The 17,900-nt window shown below is 38.7% G+C and overlaps 2 protein-coding genes across 3 annotated transcripts; both read right to left on the reverse strand.

Moving 5' to 3' along the window:
• Positions 1-10: 10 nt before the first annotated feature.
• depdc5 (DEP domain containing 5, GATOR1 subcomplex subunit) lies at positions 11-11,795 on the reverse strand. Of its 2 annotated transcripts, none has more exons than XM_088395939.1 (41): positions 11,648-11,795; positions 11,479-11,566; positions 11,297-11,343; positions 10,869-10,954; positions 10,491-10,574; positions 10,362-10,411; positions 10,216-10,285; positions 10,056-10,134; positions 9,838-9,899; positions 9,672-9,741; positions 9,532-9,604; positions 9,348-9,451; positions 9,197-9,271; positions 8,783-8,917; positions 8,624-8,685; positions 8,478-8,548; positions 8,318-8,387; positions 8,190-8,226; positions 8,004-8,124; positions 7,693-7,916; positions 7,417-7,617; positions 7,056-7,191; positions 6,885-6,973; positions 6,681-6,734; positions 6,320-6,476; positions 6,019-6,179; positions 5,769-5,889; positions 5,243-5,410; positions 4,867-5,089; positions 4,594-4,718; positions 4,197-4,269; positions 4,001-4,104; positions 3,649-3,744; positions 3,444-3,576; positions 2,933-3,032; positions 2,610-2,849; positions 1,804-1,973; positions 1,405-1,576; positions 1,259-1,319; positions 944-1,026; positions 11-871 (listed from the first exon to the last, which is right to left on the reverse strand). In XM_088395939.1, exons 1-41 carry the CDS (start codon positions 11,703-11,705, stop codon positions 573-575), a joined length of 4,632 nt encoding a protein of 1,543 aa, XP_088252065.1. In that variant the 5' UTR covers positions 11,706-11,795; the 3' UTR covers positions 11-572. The 2 variants fall into 2 exon arrangements, with proteins under 2 accessions (XP_088252065.1, XP_088252064.1); XM_088395938.1 differs by having other exon boundaries at positions 7,693-7,940.
• Positions 11,796-12,571: 776 nt separating this feature from the next.
• mrpl37 (mitochondrial ribosomal protein L37) lies at positions 12,572-16,099 on the reverse strand. The gene is made up of 8 exons (XM_088395940.1): positions 15,603-16,099; positions 15,172-15,349; positions 14,854-14,969; positions 14,398-14,583; positions 13,801-13,952; positions 13,350-13,481; positions 13,167-13,241; positions 12,572-12,697 (listed from the first exon to the last, which is right to left on the reverse strand). Exons 1-8 carry the CDS (start codon positions 15,976-15,978, stop codon positions 12,620-12,622), a joined length of 1,293 nt encoding a protein of 430 aa, XP_088252066.1. The 5' UTR covers positions 15,979-16,099; the 3' UTR covers positions 12,572-12,619.
• Positions 16,100-17,900: the final 1,801 nt, after the last annotated feature.

Consider the following 17,900-nt stretch of genomic DNA (forward strand, 5'->3'; position numbering starts at 1 on the left):
GGTGTAATAAGTGTCGAATGCCTACTTATTAGGATATTGTGTAAGGCTTAACAGTAGACCGATAACTTTTCCGTTGAAACAAATATTTTCCGTTGTTGTTCCGCTTATGCGGAAAAAGTCCACGACGCACAAACGTCCCTTGTAGGTACCAGATTTACTCGAGTAGTCATATCGGCTCGAGAGGGCGGCGACAGTTGATGACGTCACGCTACGGCAAACTCAAGTGGACAAACTATACTTAAAACACGTTTACATTATGCTCAGGATGCATTTGTGTTTTCTGTATATGCGTCGTAACAGAGAATACCTGGAAATAATATTGATAACTGTAATGCAATATTGTGTCACAATAAAAAAGGAAAAGTGTTCTTTTTTTTTTTTAAATTAGCGCTTGCTCATTCAGTTCACTCCAAAGTTCTACAAGGAAATGAAAACCTTTTTTGTGTGTGCTTTGGTTTGTTAGTTTTGTGTTTTTTGGTATTGGGGATGTCTTATTTTGTTTTTGTCTGCAAAAAAAAAAAAAAATCGGGCATTTAAAATTGCACTGAAACATGAAATTGTAATTGCTGACTTTAGGGGGCGCTGGTATTAATTTTTTCCAGACAACTATCCCAGAAGTTCAGCAGTCTGTTGTCCTTATTGGCACAGAAGTCTGTAAAGTCTTTCAGCAGGCGGTCAGGCAGCCTTTCGTCACCTAGAGCACCAGTCCTCCAAGCTTTAGTCAACATAGTATTGTAGGCCCAATAGAAGCCAATGCGATCTTCACCACTGAATGACCCCTGGCTGTTGGATGTGGTGGAGTTCCTGCGCCGACGCTGTTGTCCGCTGGTATACTTTCTTTTGGAGTATGGCAGTTGTAGTAGAACAGTGCCTGAAAGGAAAGGGGCGGAATGACGCTTGAATTTTACAAAATATATCCATACCTTAAAGTTGTGGGACCAACCTGTTACATGGATGTATTGGGGCCTGTTCTCTGATGGAAAATTAAAAGCTGAAGCAGAAAACTTGTCAACGATGAACCCAAATCTGCAAAAAATATTTATGTTGTAATTAGTGCTGTCAGGCAATTAATAAACAAGCGGTCATGGTGCCACGGTGGAATTGATGATTTATCTTCAGAAGTTGTGGGTTCCAAACTTAAAATTATTTCCACAAGTCAAGCCCAACTTTTACTTGTTAAAATACCTATTGCTACTTTAATGAATAAAATACGAACAACATTTGGGAGGATAGTAGAGATTGGAAAAAAAAGCAAAACCTGTACAATATGGCCTCTTGAAAAAGCTGCATCCTGTCCCAGTAAGATTCTGGTTCAAAACCTGTTTGATGAACAAATATGATAAATGTAGAAAATACATGAAAGAAAAAAAAAAAAAAAAACTGTCATATGTATAGAGTGTGTACCTTCAAACAGGTTTTCACTACCATTTTTCATAAGGCAATGAATATTCAGATTAATGAAGAGTTGAGCTCTCAGAGGATCGCCATACAGGTGCGATGTCAGGGCGAACGGACCCTCCAACACAGGAACCAATAAGAAACCACAGGATGCCGCTTTCCTGTGCCAACCTTGAATCTAACAAAAAGATTGAAACAGACTTAAAAGTGGACCGTACTGTCTCACCGATGGATGGATACAGTAGATAGGCAGAGACACTGCAAGATAGGGCGAAAATTGCCGACCGACCAAGACAGAGTTTTTATTGCAGCCACAGCTCCACAAATCTTTCCTGCATATTGTGCCCCACCGGACATGCGAGACTGTCATGAAGAAAAAAAAAAAGAAATCAAAAACTTAGTTACCATCTCAAAGAGGACTGCTGCAGTGACAGCCATCCAATGAAGTTTGATCTCGAAGGCAGAATTCGGGGAAAAGGTGCCGTGGTAATAACAGGTGCACCATTCAGTTCGACCCCAGCGATTATGAGCATCCACATCCAGAGTAACTGTCTTCTGCTCTGGAACCGTAGCAGCTGGAGAATAGACAAATAGGAGACAAATGACATGATGGACAGAAAGGACAATGAGCATGGACTAATATGATGTAATGATTGCCTTTATTCTCTACTTACATGAGCTAATGTTGTTTACCAGATAGACTTACCGTATTTTCCGCACTATAAGGCGCACCGGATTATAAGGCAAACCTTCGATGAATGGCCCATTTTAAAACTTTGTCCATATACAGGGCTCACCGGATTATAAAGTGCATAGAATAAATAACTCAACGTGGCTCAAACGTTAATGCACTCACAATATAGTAACACTCGAAATAGTGAAAACAATAACAATATATCAATAACTCAACATTGCTCAAACGTTCATATCACACAACACACAAAATAAACACGTAAAGCTTACTTTAATAAATTAATCCTCATCCACTAATCCATATTGGTCCATACATAAGGCGCACCGGATTATAAGGCACACTATCGGCTTTTGAGAAAATTGGAGGTTTTTAGGTGCGCCTTATAGTGCGGAAAATACAGTAAGTAAATCAAGTGCTAAGTATTAGTATGCAAGTATAAGTATTATATGGGCACAGTCCGTATCAACTAAACAAAAGAAAGGCTCTCTTAAGTGCAACATGGATTGTCTGGTTGTACCTAGCAGTGCAGCTGACTGGCTGCGTCCTCCAAAGCTGCGACTGAAAGAGCTATGCCTGCTTGCATAAGAGGCTGGTCGACTAGGCAGCCATGGCAGGAGGAACGCTGGGAGATCAGTTGGTTGTTGTTCCTCAAACACAAAGGCGACCTCAAACCATTTTCTCTGAAACAAGGCAAAGTCTTCCAAGCCTGCAGTAGACCAGCCGCACGCCACTGTTGGGGGGAGCTGTGAGGCTTGACCTGAAAGATGGGAAAGAGAAAGATGTCACATATGTCATTGTGGAAATTGTGAACAATTTGGAAAGTAATTTGAATCCGTTCACCATCCTTTTCTGCCACAATCCTATAGATGTAGAACCCATAAACAAAGGTCCGCATAGCATCTCCGGATGCATGGGCCACCAAACCCTCATCGAGCATTTTCTAAGAAGATAAAACAGAGAAACAAAGATTCAGAGAAATGCATGCTTAAGTGAAATGCAGTCAGGAAAGACCCCCCCAAAGAGTGCTTTGATTTAAATATTGTATATTGATGTTAAAAATAAATGTATTTTTTTGTTTTGTACCGTATTCCATTCTAAAATCCCTTGAAGAAGTGATATTCCCACAAAAATATTTTAAAAATTTGATGGAAAAAAAAAAGTCTGCTGCCACACCTGGCAAGAAAAATGCTTAAAAAAAAAAAAAGTATAGTGCTATAATGATGTTCGGAAATTAGTGATGCTTTGATTCTGTCACTTTTCCGGCCCAACTTGCCAACACGACAGTCAGTGTTGTTATTTTCAATATTTTATAATATTTTACTTTATATTATTTATAATATTTGTAATTTACCTGCATAACATCGACAGCCATGCTCTGTGTGGTTACACCCTCAACATTGGTGACTAACCAGTGGATGACCTCAGCGCTTATGAAGCAGTTGAATGGAAGGCCCCTCTGTTCTGGGAGCAGTAGTATCCCTGTCCTATGTTATTACAGACCATAATATGATTATTGTGTCCTTCTCCCACATGAACACTTTTACCCAAATACTTACGTAGGATTTTTAATGGCATCCAAGATTTCCACGAGTGTTGACGAAGAGGATAGAGAGAAGTCCTCCAGTGCAAACTGACTATTACTTCCCGCTAATCTGTTAAAGATAGCAAATCAATAAGAGAGTTTGACAGCAGTTATAAAATCTGAGAAACACGGACAGTTTTAAAAGTAATCATTTCCACCCTTTGTTTTATGTCATATTAAAGAAACATGCAAACTGTTTCACAGATCAGGCAGGAAAAAATAAAAAGGTGGAAACTAATCTTTTTTATATTCTAAATGAACACTCCAAGTTACAGACCAGATAATAAAAGAAGAAAAGAGGCCACGAAAACCCCATCAAATCTCACCTGGTGTCATTGCTGACGCCAGTTGCATTCTCTCCTGCAAACTGCATTGATGTTCCAGCTGTCAGTCCCACTTGGAATGCCCCTTCAATGTATTCAGCAGTGATCTATATGAATAACACAAAAGCAACAATATTATCATCAATCATAACTTCTTTGTGAGGTGTCAACTTTAAGACAGTAAGGAAAGAAAGTTTACCTTGCGTGGACTTTCGGCACTTGATAGTTCAGGTGTTATGGGCTTGGGCTTCTGCTGTTGTTCCTCTAACGTCCTAACATAAATTAATACAAATAAAACAAAAGGAAACATTAATAGTCATTAAGATGAAAATCCCTTGCTATCGTGTGAATATATTTGATTACAACTAGAGCTTTTATTTTCATTGGCCTACCGGGATGACAATTGAGAAGACGCCTGGAAACTTTTAATTTGTGAGGAAAAAAAAAGTTGCACAATATTGCATGTCTGATCAAATCATGATCATCATGTCCAATTCTGCATTCTGTGGATGAAAGCTGAATAATAAAAATGACCATCTTCCTAATGCTTCTGCATCTAAATGTAACCTATGATCGTGTGCTGATAGGACACTTACCTATGGTTCTGATCCATCTCCAGTAAAGCAGATAAAGCTGAAGTTCCTTTTTTGCCTTGCAGTGGCACCATTGGTTCGGAAGGATATGAAAGGAGAGAATTCATGGCCTTCATGGGAGTGCCTTTCTGTATTGTCAAAAAATGATGAATGGAGTTAAGTTAAGCTCTGCTGTAGGTACCAATCTCAAAGAAGGGGATTTTTTTTCTCGCAAAAATATTTCCGAGAGATGAGAAAAGCTCGTCTTCATACGATCCCACTCCCAGAGATACTCACTCTGATAATCCTGTCGGAACGGTGGCGTCGGCGAATGCGGTTGACTCCCTCAAGGAATCGGATGAAACCATCCAGCAGGACCCAGTCACTACTACTACCTATTCCTGTACTTGATCCAGCTCCATAAACATCCCAGTGCCCATCTTCATCAGCCACACGCCGAGCTCCTCCAGCTGGAAGCAAGAGGACCCTTGTCCTCCAGAACTTGAGTGAATCGATCAAACTGGCAGAGGCAAGTTAAGATTCAGGTTAAGATGATGCTTACATTGAGAGTTGACAGAAAACCAATGACAGAAAAAAAATGAAAAATTGGCATTAAATTGGCTTTCTTTCACAACGCAATGTGGCGGTCTCCAAATCAAAATAAAATCTATACCTGAAGTCCTCCGAGCCAGCAGAGCAGATATATTGGTCCAAGTAATTCCATTTATATTCCTCTGGTCGTTCATGGCCAAACTCAACCCAACAGGACACAAAATGAGCATCCACATGAGGAGGACACAGGCTGTAGCTGTACTGGATATGACGTGACTCATATGGGTATCTAAAACACAAAGTCAGTGCTATTGTACCATTTATTTTCATAGACGTAGAGATATGATCCCCAACCACCGGGCCGCGGACCAGTACTGGTCCGTGGGTCACTTTGTACCGGGCCGCCAAGCCGCACAGAAAAAAAAAAAAAATTTACAAAATGTTATGTTTGGCATAAAAACATGTTTTTTTGCCAGGTGTAACATTTTATTTAATGGTATTTATATATTTATTATAAATGTCTTAGTTTTTATATAAATGTATTATTTATTTATATAAAGGCCGGTCCGCGAAAATATTTCTGAAACGGTCCGTGGCGCAAAAATGGTTGGGGACCACTGCTGTGCAATATTTGCCAGTAAACTCACTTTGGCAAGTATCGCGTAACGGTGAGTATCTTGTCTTTGAGGCAAACTTTATGGAAGGTCCTACCCATACTGAGCCAACAAACTGTCTCTTCTTCCTCTCCTCGACGCATTGATATCAAACCTATTACATATATATTAAAAAAAAAAAAGACATGTCAAACATTGATTGTGAGTTTTGTGGCAGCCTCTGACGTGTGTATAACCAGAACTTTATTTGAATGTACAAAACATTTATGAAGCTTGTAATTACCTCTGGTGTATAAAGGACTGCTGCCAAGAGGAGTAGCCACAGAGGGTTGTCGTCTCCTCTTGTTCGATGGGACGATGATCTGGTAACCCTGCATCAACCTCTGACAGACAAATTCTTCAAATACTTGAGTAGCATTCATCCCCGGCATGTCATCTTCTCGCCTAAAAAAAATAAATAATTGAGTCTCATGATAATAGTCATATTCTAACAAACATATTTTACAGTACAGGTTAATACCCGCTTTTATTTAAAGATAACATGAGGGCAGGTCAATTGGGTCAAAGTAAATGTTGAAAGACACCTTTCCAGATCACTGTGTGGTAATAAGTCATAGCATCCTTCAGTGTAGTCACTTTGTAGCTTTTGCCGATCGGGGAAGTAGTCAGTGGTGAGGGGCAAGCACGCTGGTGTGGTCAGAGATTTCCAGTCAACCCCCACTGCACAGCAGATGCTGGGAACTGTCAGACATAATATGATTATGTACTGTATATAAAAATAATTGACAAAAAAAAAAAATAAATTACTAAATAAATTCTAAATAAGATCCCCTGTAATCTCTTTAAAGATAGATAAAGATCAAATAAATTAAGAACATTTTTCAGGGGAATCGATCTGGGTGTATATAACACACGTCAAGTTCACTGTATTCTTAATTTACTTACTTTGATTGTCAGCACATTGGGATGAGTCGACAAATTCAGAAGAATTGTTGGTCGCTATAACGATATCACATTTAAGGTCAGCTGACAGAGCAAAGAGATGCATTTATATAAATTATTATAAACGTACATTCGATGATTAGTAATGGAATGCTATTTAAATACTTTTTATTTGTTCAATCGTCAAATGTTTTTGAGTATTCTTACCACCACTGTTGCCAGGGCTTTGAGTGTATTCTTCCATCCCTCCCCTCATGTAAAAAACATTCTCATCTGCTTGTGGGTAGCTTGCTTGCCTGAAACAGAAGGTGTTTAAAGTTATCCTCAGCTATTCCCTCAGCTGTTCTCTAGTAAGTTTCTCTGGTAAGTTTCTCCAACCTTCCCGTGGTGTCCTGATATGTGAGTTCCAGCAGCTCAGCTGAGGCCTGGGCATGATCTCTTTGGTAACTGTCTTGCAACTCTGCAATGTTTTGCCAGGTCTGGTGATGGATTTGAAAAGCTTCTCCAAAAGGATCTGGAGGACAAAATATCACTTCTTAGACGTACAGTGGATACAAAAAGTCTGCACACCCCTGTCTAAATGTCAGATTAAAAAAAAAAAAAAAAATAATAAAAATAATCATTTCAAAACATCAACTGTTAAATTTATTATAGGAAATAAAATATAATAAAAATAAAATAATAAAGAATGAAAAAGTGATGAAGAATTTGAAAATAAATGAATAATTGTATAACTCACCAACAGGGAACGTGTGCATCCAGCGCCTGCGGTTAGATGTGAGCTTCATGGGCATCCTGGTTGGTGTGAAGGGATTCATAAGCGCTCTCTGTGGTGTATAACCTCCCGATTGTATGTACAAGGTGGACTCGGCACTTCCCACTGTAAACCTAGCAGGGGCACTTGAGTCTCGATGAGACTCGACAGTCTTCTCAAAAAACTCTGAATGAAGAATCACAATAAATGGAAGGAAATTTGAGAATAAATGTGTCATTTTCTCTATATTAAGCAACCTACCTTTGGCACATGTGTATCCCAGTGAGCTACTGACTTCGTTAACCATCGAGGGCATTCGGGGTATCAGAAGCATGTTGGATACAGGTCCGAGACTATCATCAGATGCCAGACTATGTTGTTCATCGGTACCAGCAAAACATAAAGTAGGAGATACACCCATGCCAATGGCAACCTCCACTGATGCGCAGATTTTCTTTCCACTCTTCTCTTTCCCCCGACCCATCCTGCAGGATAAAGTTGAAGAATTTCTGGCAAACATGGATGTTAAATCTAAATTGGTAAATATTATTTGAAGTGCAACACTAACACACCTGCAAGTGGGACTTCTCTGAATCAGTGAAGGACCAGGGAGTCTGAAAACCTGAGAGTCATACGCTTCATAGTCCACCTGTATTGGCAAGCCGTTCTCACACTCCTTTTGCATACATAACGCTATAACAAGTATGAAACGAGATCTTGAGTACAAGACAAAAAAAAGATGCGTTTTTACAACTTACTTTGTTCTGTGCCTTTCTTTAGTTTTTCATAATGACGCTAAAAGAAAAATATGTAGATATGTTTTTGAGAGATGTTTTAATTAATAACATTCAATTGCAGATAAGATGTAAAAAATAAAGAATTTTACCTTTTGGTCAGCAAGTTTAATTCGGGGAATAAAATTATTACAAGAATTCTGACTTTTGGAAGTGTAGAAGCTAAAAGGCAAAAAACATGAGGAAAATTATTATTTCAATCTATTTTTATATCTGAAAAAGTTTAATGGAATGATTGAAATACAGTCTTGCCTGTGGTTGATCCAGTGAGGCAGATTATAGTCATTCCCTACAAAGGAGTCAGGTGTCGCTTTATTGTGCAACTGTGGATTAAATGTGGAAGTCATCATTAATAAATGTACTTGATTTTAAGCAGCTATAGTGAATTTGGGTTTTACCTTAAAGAGCGGCACTGCATGTAATGGCTGTTCGCCCATACACACCAAGTCAACACCGATCCCTACAATAATAATAATAATAGAGACATTTTTAACATAGTTCACTGCAGAATCATTGACCGTTTGAATTGAGCCTTATGTTTGAACATTTGCACTTACCGTTGTCAATCATTCGTTGCTTGGTCAGAATCATAAGCAGACGGTCAACTTCAAACACCCCCACACCCGGCGTGATGACAACAGACATCTGACCAGCCCGGTCAAAGTTACGATTGATATAATGTTTGTCGAACACTAAAAGAAAATGGGAGAACATCAGATTTATAGATATCGATTGAAAGATATTTCAGTGGAACTGGCATAGTCAAACATAAACATATATGATATTGACGGTCTTCCAACTTGTTCCAATTTCAATAACATTTTGAGTCAGCAAATAGTCACCGTCATAATCCCTTGTTAATTGAATTGTCAATTACCAAAATGCAAAGATGATTTTTTTTCAGGAAAATTCAGTTGTAAAATTATTACAATTCAGCAGCTTTTTTTTAAAAAATAAATTAAGGTGCTAACCATTAAAAGAAAGGTTGATGGCTTCCAAGTAGTTTCCCTGAGCAGACGTTGAATTATATCCAACTGGAAAACCATCTGCCATCAAGAAAAAAAAATCGGAGTTAATACACATAATTTGAAACAAAGTGCCAAAGTCATCTAAAAGGTTTACCTGCTTCTTTAAGTCGCACCAGGACAGGATACTGAATAAAGAGATTCTTGACAGTGACCAATAAAGATGTCCACTCATCACGCCTTTCATTCTGAGCCACAACTCTAATAATAATAAAAAGAACATTTCATTCTTATTAAGCTGCCATTAAATTGAATTGAGCTACATAAAAAAGAAATGATACCTGTAGAAGTCTTCATAAAATCGACCTTCGTGATCTTGTTGGATTGATGCTCTAAAACTCTCGGGAAATTCATCTATAAAAGATGATTACTCATATTTTATTGTTACAATTCACAAACATTAAGATGATGAGTGGCTCACCTTTTGATTTAGCATTGTAGAATGTACGTGAAAAGAGCACAACTGTCACTTCATGACTGCAGTTTTTATCCTATTCAAAAAAAAAAGACCAATTATTTTGGGATTCGACATTTTATAGAACATGTAATGAATAGAAAACGGACCAAACCAAAGGTGACTCACAAACCTTCCACTTGCCAAAAAGGTCTGAAAGGAAACCGTTCACAGCCTTTTCAAAGTATAAATCACCTATGAATGAAACGCTGACATCAGACAAAACAACAAAACTGAAAACATGTCACATAAGTGTATCGTGTAGTGGTAGACCAACAAATATCTGACCCAATAATCAGGACGATAATCGGTCGATCACGAGTATGGTGCAAACCAAGGCAACTAACTAACCGTAAATGTCAAAGTCCCACATCTCACAGCTCATTTGGATGAAAACGTAAACCATTGCCGATATGGATCTGAACACAACCTGTATCACAAGGTAACAATGACAAAGATTCACCATCCATCCATCCATCCATCATATAAATAAACAGAGCCTCTGTCTTACCCTGGTGTCGTCACTGATGTATCCACAGGTCACTTTTTCTCCCTTCCCCCACAGTTCACTTGCCTGGGATCTAGCACACCAAAAACACATGAGGGGAACAGCACTTTTGTTCCCGTTGTTTTAAAAAGTTAAAAAAATTGAGTTACCTGATTCCAGCATACTCCACTTTCTGTGACACATAGGCACATGTCCTCACCTACAATATACAAAACTAAATAAAATGAACCAATGACAGAAATGCATTAAATTCAGATGTATATTTTTACAAGCCCTACCAAACTCTTTTTCAGTCTCCACATGTCACCCCTGCCGATGTACTGGTCCTTAAATGTCAGTTCCATCAAGTCCAGAGTGACGTCCTTTTATGGCAAAAATATGACATGGGTATTATACACTGGTTTCCAAAGTACTGATACCTCTTGAACTGTTTCACATGTTGTTATATTACATTCACAAAATCAAAGTTAAATTCCTGATTTATCATCTTTCAAATTACTGTTAAACATGATACTGTGCCACCACCTCGTGCTCAATAGTGGAATTACACCCTAAAATGGAGGGACCACAATCTGGGAACCTATGATGGAATGACGTACATACTGAATACTTTAGAAAATCATTGTAGACAGAAATAATAACTTAAGTTAGCAAACCTTTGGGTCAACAATGTTAACAATGACATCTTGGTATGCACGAAGTCTGAAGGCTTGTGCCACAGTCTGATCCACACTGATGGTTTCTAAAAGGGAATATAAAAATGATGTAATTCAAGTCACTTGCAAGTTAAGAATTTGGTATAGTACTGCCACGACCCACTAGATTTCAAATCAATGTACATTTTTAGGGGCGCCATGTAATTCTGAATAATTACTGTTGTGACAGTCTAATTTCCCAAATGGGATGAATAAAGCATCTCTGGTTCTCTAGGATCCATCCACAATCCTAATAAATATATTTTTTTTAAAAATGGGGTAACAAAGCAGGAGTTTTTAACCTTATGACTAAGAATGTGTGGACATTTTTGGGGATATTTTTTTCCTGTTTCACAAGAATTTTAATTAAGTTGAGATGGTTGACTTACCTTTCGGGAGGTCTTCTTTTAAGCTCTTCACTTGGAGCAATAGGGGACTATGCATTTTAAGGAAGAGAAAAAGGATTGTCTCATTAGGGTAAGAATAAGTGGATTTAAAAGCAGTTGTACATATAATCCCAAACACTGTATAATCTCCCAATATTAACTTCCTTCTCATGGTACAAACTCACCTGTATTCGTCTGTGGGATGCGCAATTTCAATAATGTCACCAAGACAGATTTGAGGGAAAGCTTTTGGATTGACAACCACCTCATCATCTGAACAAAACAAATGTTTGATTGCAAGCAAATCTCGGAGAAATCAATATAGTACAAATGTATAGGACGTTTTTAACTTACCATTTCCACCAAAACCTCTTTTGTGCAGAACAAGCTTGTAAGATTTATTGGTCTTCATAATGTAGCTGATGAAAAAAAAAGGACATCAGTTAATTGGTCATTTATAGCGGCGCAGATGATCGCTTCTTCATCCAACGCAGTCCGAGCGAGCAGAATGATGGCGCAGATGATCACTTCCACATCCAAAGCATTCGAGTTGACTTCATCCAATGCAGACGAGTTTGACAATCACTTCCTCCCGGATAGACTACACCATAGTTTGTTACAGTAGACGTTTATTCTTCATTTGTCCCCGTGAAACTCGATGGCTGCACAACACCAAAAGGGAATGAGTCCAAATCTTCACAGACAGTAATGGAACGCAAACCTGCTATCCTCTTCGATGATCAATAAGCACCTTCTGAGCTACTTCAATTGGATGGTGCTGATAAGTTACTGCAGTAGCAAGGTCACACACCCACTTTTAACAGCGTAGAAAGTTGCAAGAATTAATTCCGTTTCAATTTGTTTACTTCCTTCTTTTTCTTCTTTGTTGGTTTAATGGCGGTTGGCAACCATTTTTTACGGAGCATTACCGCCACCATCTGGACTGGAGTGTGGTTCAAGCGTTTCCCTCCCCTAAATACGAACTAAATGATTAAATAGCTCTATAGTCTTTGATTCTGTGCAGCATCCAAATACTTAAAATAATAATAATAATAATAATAATAATAATAATAATAATAATAAAGAATTTGTTTTTTCTTAAAAAAAGGACATTTTAGAGCTGTAAATCTAATATAGTGATATTGGAATATGTCAGAATTTAATATCAGTCTATTTCTAGTTTCACAATGAGCACCTGGTCATGAAGTTATACTGGTGGGCAAATTTTTTTCACTTAATTTCAAGGAAGTTTTGAGATAATTTCCCATAACTTCAAACTTTCACACATACTTATTTATTCACAACTATGAATGGAGGTCTTTAGTGCTACACAGCACCGTGAAGGTATAGGGCAAGGAATTTGGAGAATGTCTCTGGCTTGTATCCTGCAAGACCAGCTGGGATCTAGAGAGAAAGGTGAAGAAGAAAAAAAAAAAGGTACATATATGGTATATAAGATATAAGTTTTGATTTCCACATTTTGATTGGTGAAGTGTACTTGATAAATGAAAGTCAAAAGAAAAAAGGTCAATATATGGATTGGGTATACTCGATTGGATATATAGGACTATAATGACTTCTGCCCCATGTATCCATCCATAGGCATTTGTTTGCATGATATAATTTCATTGTAAGGGTTGCACTGAGATGACTGGCCATTTATTTAAGCCATTTCCTTCCTGATTTTGTTTATATTGAAGATTTTATTGAGGCAATTTTATATTGATATTGAATTGTCCCCTCGCCCCTGAGTTTATAATATAAAATGTACTTTAATTCATGATCTTGTGTTTTGACAAAATAACATTTGTTAAATTGTGAAAACGATGCAACAATTCAACTTTAATTATAGAGCTCACTAAGGAGCAATTACCTTCAGTTGCTTCTTCTTGAAGAGTGGTCTGACCTTTGCAAACTCATAGAGCTCAACATCTTCCTCCATCCACACCTAATACAAATGAATAAAAAAAAAAAAAAAATCCAAGTTACAAAAGCATACCGAGTGCATTAATTAATGAATATTGTATTTGTGCATTGGTCTCTCACATACACTTACCTGGTTTTTGATGCCATCGTCTTCTCTCAGATCTGTGGTGTTGAGTTGGAAAACAAAAAACTGGAAAAGTCTGCCATTGGTCCCGACGCCCTGTATTGTGATAGGATGATCCAAGACTCTAGAAGTGTTGGCCTTGGTGTATGAAGCGTGCAAAAACAATCCAGAAATGACAGCGGGGATGAAGAGGGAGAAAGGAAAATGGAAAGCAGTTAGTCAAATTCACAAAGATCCAACAGTAGCACAGATTTAAAGTCAGGCATGTCCGCGGGCAGCCCTATGTAAATGGTGATATGGAATATGCTTCCTTAGTGAAGGACCCCAAACCAAAACGTCTGGAATACGTACTCAACAACACTAATTTCAATGAATTGCCTACCCCTAGGACTACGTACACCCAAGACATGGTAAAGAAGGGTGACAACAATGACAACCTGAACAAGCACAGTCTTACCCCATAAAGCATATGTGCACGTGCCAGAGCATTTCCAAAAAGAAACATGATGATCTTGGCTCTGAACTGCTCAGGGAGAAGCTTGTAAGCAACATCACGCTCCAGGAAGTAAATTGTGTGGGCATGAGGGTAATGATGCTGTCCTCTGAAACCTGAATGGAAAAAAAAAATGAAACGTGTCCAAACAATAAAAAGACGTAAAATAATAAACGTAAAGAACTGTTATATATTCTGTAATGGTTTAAAACCTGCTTAATAACAATGCCAACTAACGTCAGATTCCGAAGCTTCGTTCAAGATCAGAGGGAAAGATTTCCCGACATTTTGCGCCGAAATCCGAATATATTGAGTACCAAGGAGGTCGACTTCCGGGGTTCTACTGTATATATATTTTTATTATTTTATTATTACTTTTATTGATTACGTGAAAGGTCTACCAATTTTGGTGTTTACATGTCGGAGAAACATTTTGAATTAAATGGGTTAAAATGCTGCACCTGCATTCTGACACAACCAGTAAATTTATTGGTCACAGAATTACTATGAAGTTTATGATAAGTAAATTCCCAAGACACAAAAGACAGAGCTCTTCCTCACCTGTACAGTTCGTCTCCTTGTACACATGTACCTTCTGAAAATCCACCGTAGGCGACACAGGATAAAATGTTTCAAGAACATGATCTGCTGTGTCTGACACTTGCTTTTTATCAGAGACCCTTGGTAGAGGATCCATGCTGTTATAGAGCAAACCATTTTGTCCCCGAACCTGAAACAAGTTTTCACCTGGTACACAAACATAAAACCACATTCTCAGTGCTTTGTCCTGAGCTGTTTACCACACTTCAATGTAAATACCATGAAATAAAAGCTGGAGTTAAGAACATTTGTGTAATATTCATGTTTTGATCAGAAACATTAAGCTTGTTCCTAAACACTAATGGAGGCTGAATAGTACCTATTGCTGAAATGGGCTCACTAAATAAGTATCATTTTAAATAGCAATGATTAGAATTGGTGTTAGTAACAGAAGGAATTTGGTTTTTGATAGTTTACCTCTTTTCCATGAAGCTGCCAATGAATATTTCTCAGTTACCATTCTCCTTCCAATCAATGGGTGGCTGGGCTGAAGCGTGGCACAAAGATGGAGCAGGTTCAAGAGGAGTGGGTTGCTAATAAAGATAAATATTAAATATAGTGATCCCTCATTTATTGCGGGAGATGTATTCCAAAAACACCCACGAAAAACAAAAAGCCATTCAGCACCCATTTTGCATATCATATATGTATCCAATATCATGCCACCCTAATTTCAACCAAAAGTTAAACATAGATTTAGTTCTACAAATACCAGGGTATACGATGACAAAATACCTGTAATGTTCTGGTCGCTCCTCAGTTGTGTCCCAGAAGCGGGCATGTTTGATGGCGTTCTGAACACGCTCATCCTGATTTGGTAATTGATTGGCAGGATTCTCTGCCAGTGATAGCAGATGAGGTGGCAAACCAGAGACTGCCTTGGTTTTGGTTACCCAAAGGGCCTGGCGAACACCTGGAAAGAGAATACAAAGTCATTCCGTTATCTCCTGCCCACTTACAAAAAGACATAAGAACGGTGCAAGAGAATTTAAGCCACTACCCACTACAACATGGTCACAATAGCTGAGAATCGGACCCCCAACATCTGGGTTGGGAGACGATCACTCTGCCACTGATCCACGCCAAGAAAGTGCCTTTACGTACGTTACCGTTGTTTTAAAAGATGTTAAAAATCCAAATCCGTGCTGAGAAGTGTTTTACGATACCTTCGAGTGCGCTGGTCCTCTGGTGGAAGACATGACACGGTGTCTCTTGATACAACGGCATCTCATGAGCTGGAGGTGACCTGTAAAACTGGGGATCCTTACGGGGCCTTGTCCACTGTGGACAAAAAGGCTTAGCTAGCCACGGGACATGGTGCATCTTTTCTCCGTAAGTGACCATATCCAGTCCCGGGATGTGAACTTTTTCTGTGGGCTTGTTTACACTCGGAGCCTTCCTACAATGAACCTGACTGCCATAGAAATGTCGGACCTGTATTCGGCTTCTCGGTCCATGTGGAGAGAACCAGCTCAAGTCTCTGAAGCATACCAATTTAGAAAAACGCCAAGGCGCTACTGCAACAGAAGTTTCCACAAACATTGGTATTCCTGCTTGTTGGTAATCAAACGGTAGACACTTGCGTCTGTCAAGACACAATCAAAACCCTGGCTGATTTGCGACACGCATATTCTTCTTCTTCTTCTTCTTTTTCTTTTTCTTCTTCTTCTTCTTCTTCTTCTTCTTCTTCTTCTTCTTCTTCTTCTTCTTCTTCTTCTTCTTCTTCTTCTTCTTCTTCTTTGGTGTTTAAATGGCGGACTAGACACTTTTCTGTTGTTATACCGCTGCCTACAGGACAACCAAGTCTACTACTAGGTCACCCGTAATTTATTTGGTCGTAGCAACTTTTTTTTAATTTTTTTTTTATTGGGGGAAGAAAATTGTAATAGCCTTTTCATTTTTGGAACCATAAACTTGGGTCATAAATTTTCAATTATGAACCATGACTTGACAAGTTCATTTTGAAACTTGTGAACTAAACTTTGAAGTAGTTTGTGTAGAAAATTAACGTTCCTATTTTTTTATTTTGAAACACAATATTCCATTTCTTTCTATGTTAAACATCAATACGCATGCAGATAGAAATTGTATTTATTTGGATCTGGCTATCTAAATACTTTAAAAATACATATATTTAAAAATGAATTAAAATGAGTGTTATTTAACTGTTTCAATTGAAATAAAATGTTATAAATTATTTTAAGTACACATTTATTTAAAAAAAAAAAAGGAATATTGGGTCTTAAAATAAATGTACATTACATTTATCTTAAAAGAATCCTGCGAATATATGAATTTACTGAAGAGGTAAATTTGGTTTCAGAGGTCAATAGAGTCATCGTCAACGGCAAGTGACCTGTCAGCATCCATCAGTGCTTGTCACTGGTCGACCTGCAGCAGCAGGTCCCAAGAGGTGCCCTGTGATGTTGAATGAAAAGCAAGTGTTAACCCCCTGGTCAGAACCCGCTTAGTGGGCAGTTAGTGCACCACACAGCTTCACTTCAGCGGGGACACTGAAGAAAAGAGGCGAGGACACTTTATCTGGTGAGACAAACAATGTCCAAAGAAACACAAAGCACTGAGGAGTAGAAGGAGGAGGTTCCCACAGAGTTTAGGGCGTCCAGCGTGGAGTGAGGTGACAAGGTCACAAAGAGGTCATACGAGCCTCCGTGCCTGAAGCAAGAATACGGCCGGACTAATAGATTTGGAGAGAAATTAAGTTGAGCTTTCAATGTGTTCCCAAGCTTTTATCTGTCAAGGAACCATAATTGATAAAATCACCTTTAGGTGAAATGTAAGAGTGAAATGAAAGCAATATTAAACTCTTAAAAAAAGGCAGTTAATTCAAAAATCTAAATCATTAGGTAGACAAGTGAAAGCAATTAGATCCTTTCTAGGGTAACACACCACCATGAAAGGCTGACCCAGACTTCTCCAAAACACAAACGGGCCATTTTGTGGAGTCCACATGTGAGCCTTGCTTAGAAACGAGGGTCAACATTTAGCCCTTAATGCACGCAGACCACCGGCTGCATTGGTGTTAGTGCGCAAATTAACAACAGATGACCTGATGCGGGTGTTAAGTGGATGCAGAGATGTCATCCGAATTGCATTCTGGTACACGGCCTTTTGTCTTGAGCATAACAGGAGGCTATAAGCTCCTTATCGTCACATTACAATTATCAAAGTTGAATCGGGGCCGACGGTGCCCCGCCGCCTCTCCCAAGACACGCCCTAATGTGGCCGTCCTTGTATTGTTTCCGGCTTCCCAGATGGGTTTTATTATTCATTCAAGTCCTTCGGCCCGATTTAGTGGTCGTTCTCCAATTAGGAGTGATTTCTCAAGAGGCCTTTGTCACAGGACAGAGAGATGTGCTCAATTGGCTCAATGACATTCAACAAGTGCCCTAACATGGGGAACTCACAAGGCTCATTGTGTTGGTGGTCGCTGCTTTTTACCATAT

This window comes from Syngnathus floridae, chromosome 14 (assembly GCF_059516105.1).
Source record: "Syngnathus floridae isolate MCC-2025c chromosome 14, RoL_Sflo_1.0, whole genome shotgun sequence".
Lineage (NCBI taxonomy): Eukaryota > Metazoa > Chordata > Actinopteri > Syngnathiformes > Syngnathidae > Syngnathus > Syngnathus floridae.

Coding starts and splice junctions, on each gene's coding strand:
- depdc5 (XM_088395938.1), bottom strand. CDS start 11,705: ATGAAGACCAATAAATCTTACAAGCTTGTTCTGCACAAAAGAGGTTTT. Junction 6,180..6,319: donor CCACACAGTGATCTGGAAAG/GTGTCTTTCAAC, acceptor TATTTTTTTTAG/GCGAGAAGATGACATGCCGG. Junction 4,270..4,593: donor GAGATGGATCAGAACCATAG/GTAAGTGTCCTA, acceptor AATTTATGTTAG/GACGTTAGAGGAACAACAGC.
- mrpl37 (XM_088395940.1), bottom strand. CDS start 15,978: ATGTTTGTGGAAACTTCTGTTGCAGTAGCGCCTTGGCGTTTTTCTAAA. Junction 13,482..13,800: donor GTGCACATATGCTTTATGGG/GTAAGACTGTGC, acceptor TCATACACCAAG/GCCAACACTTCTAGAGTCTT. Junction 13,242..13,349: donor ACGATGGCATCAAAAACCAG/GTAAGTGTATGT, acceptor CATTTGTATTAG/GTGTGGATGGAGGAAGATGT.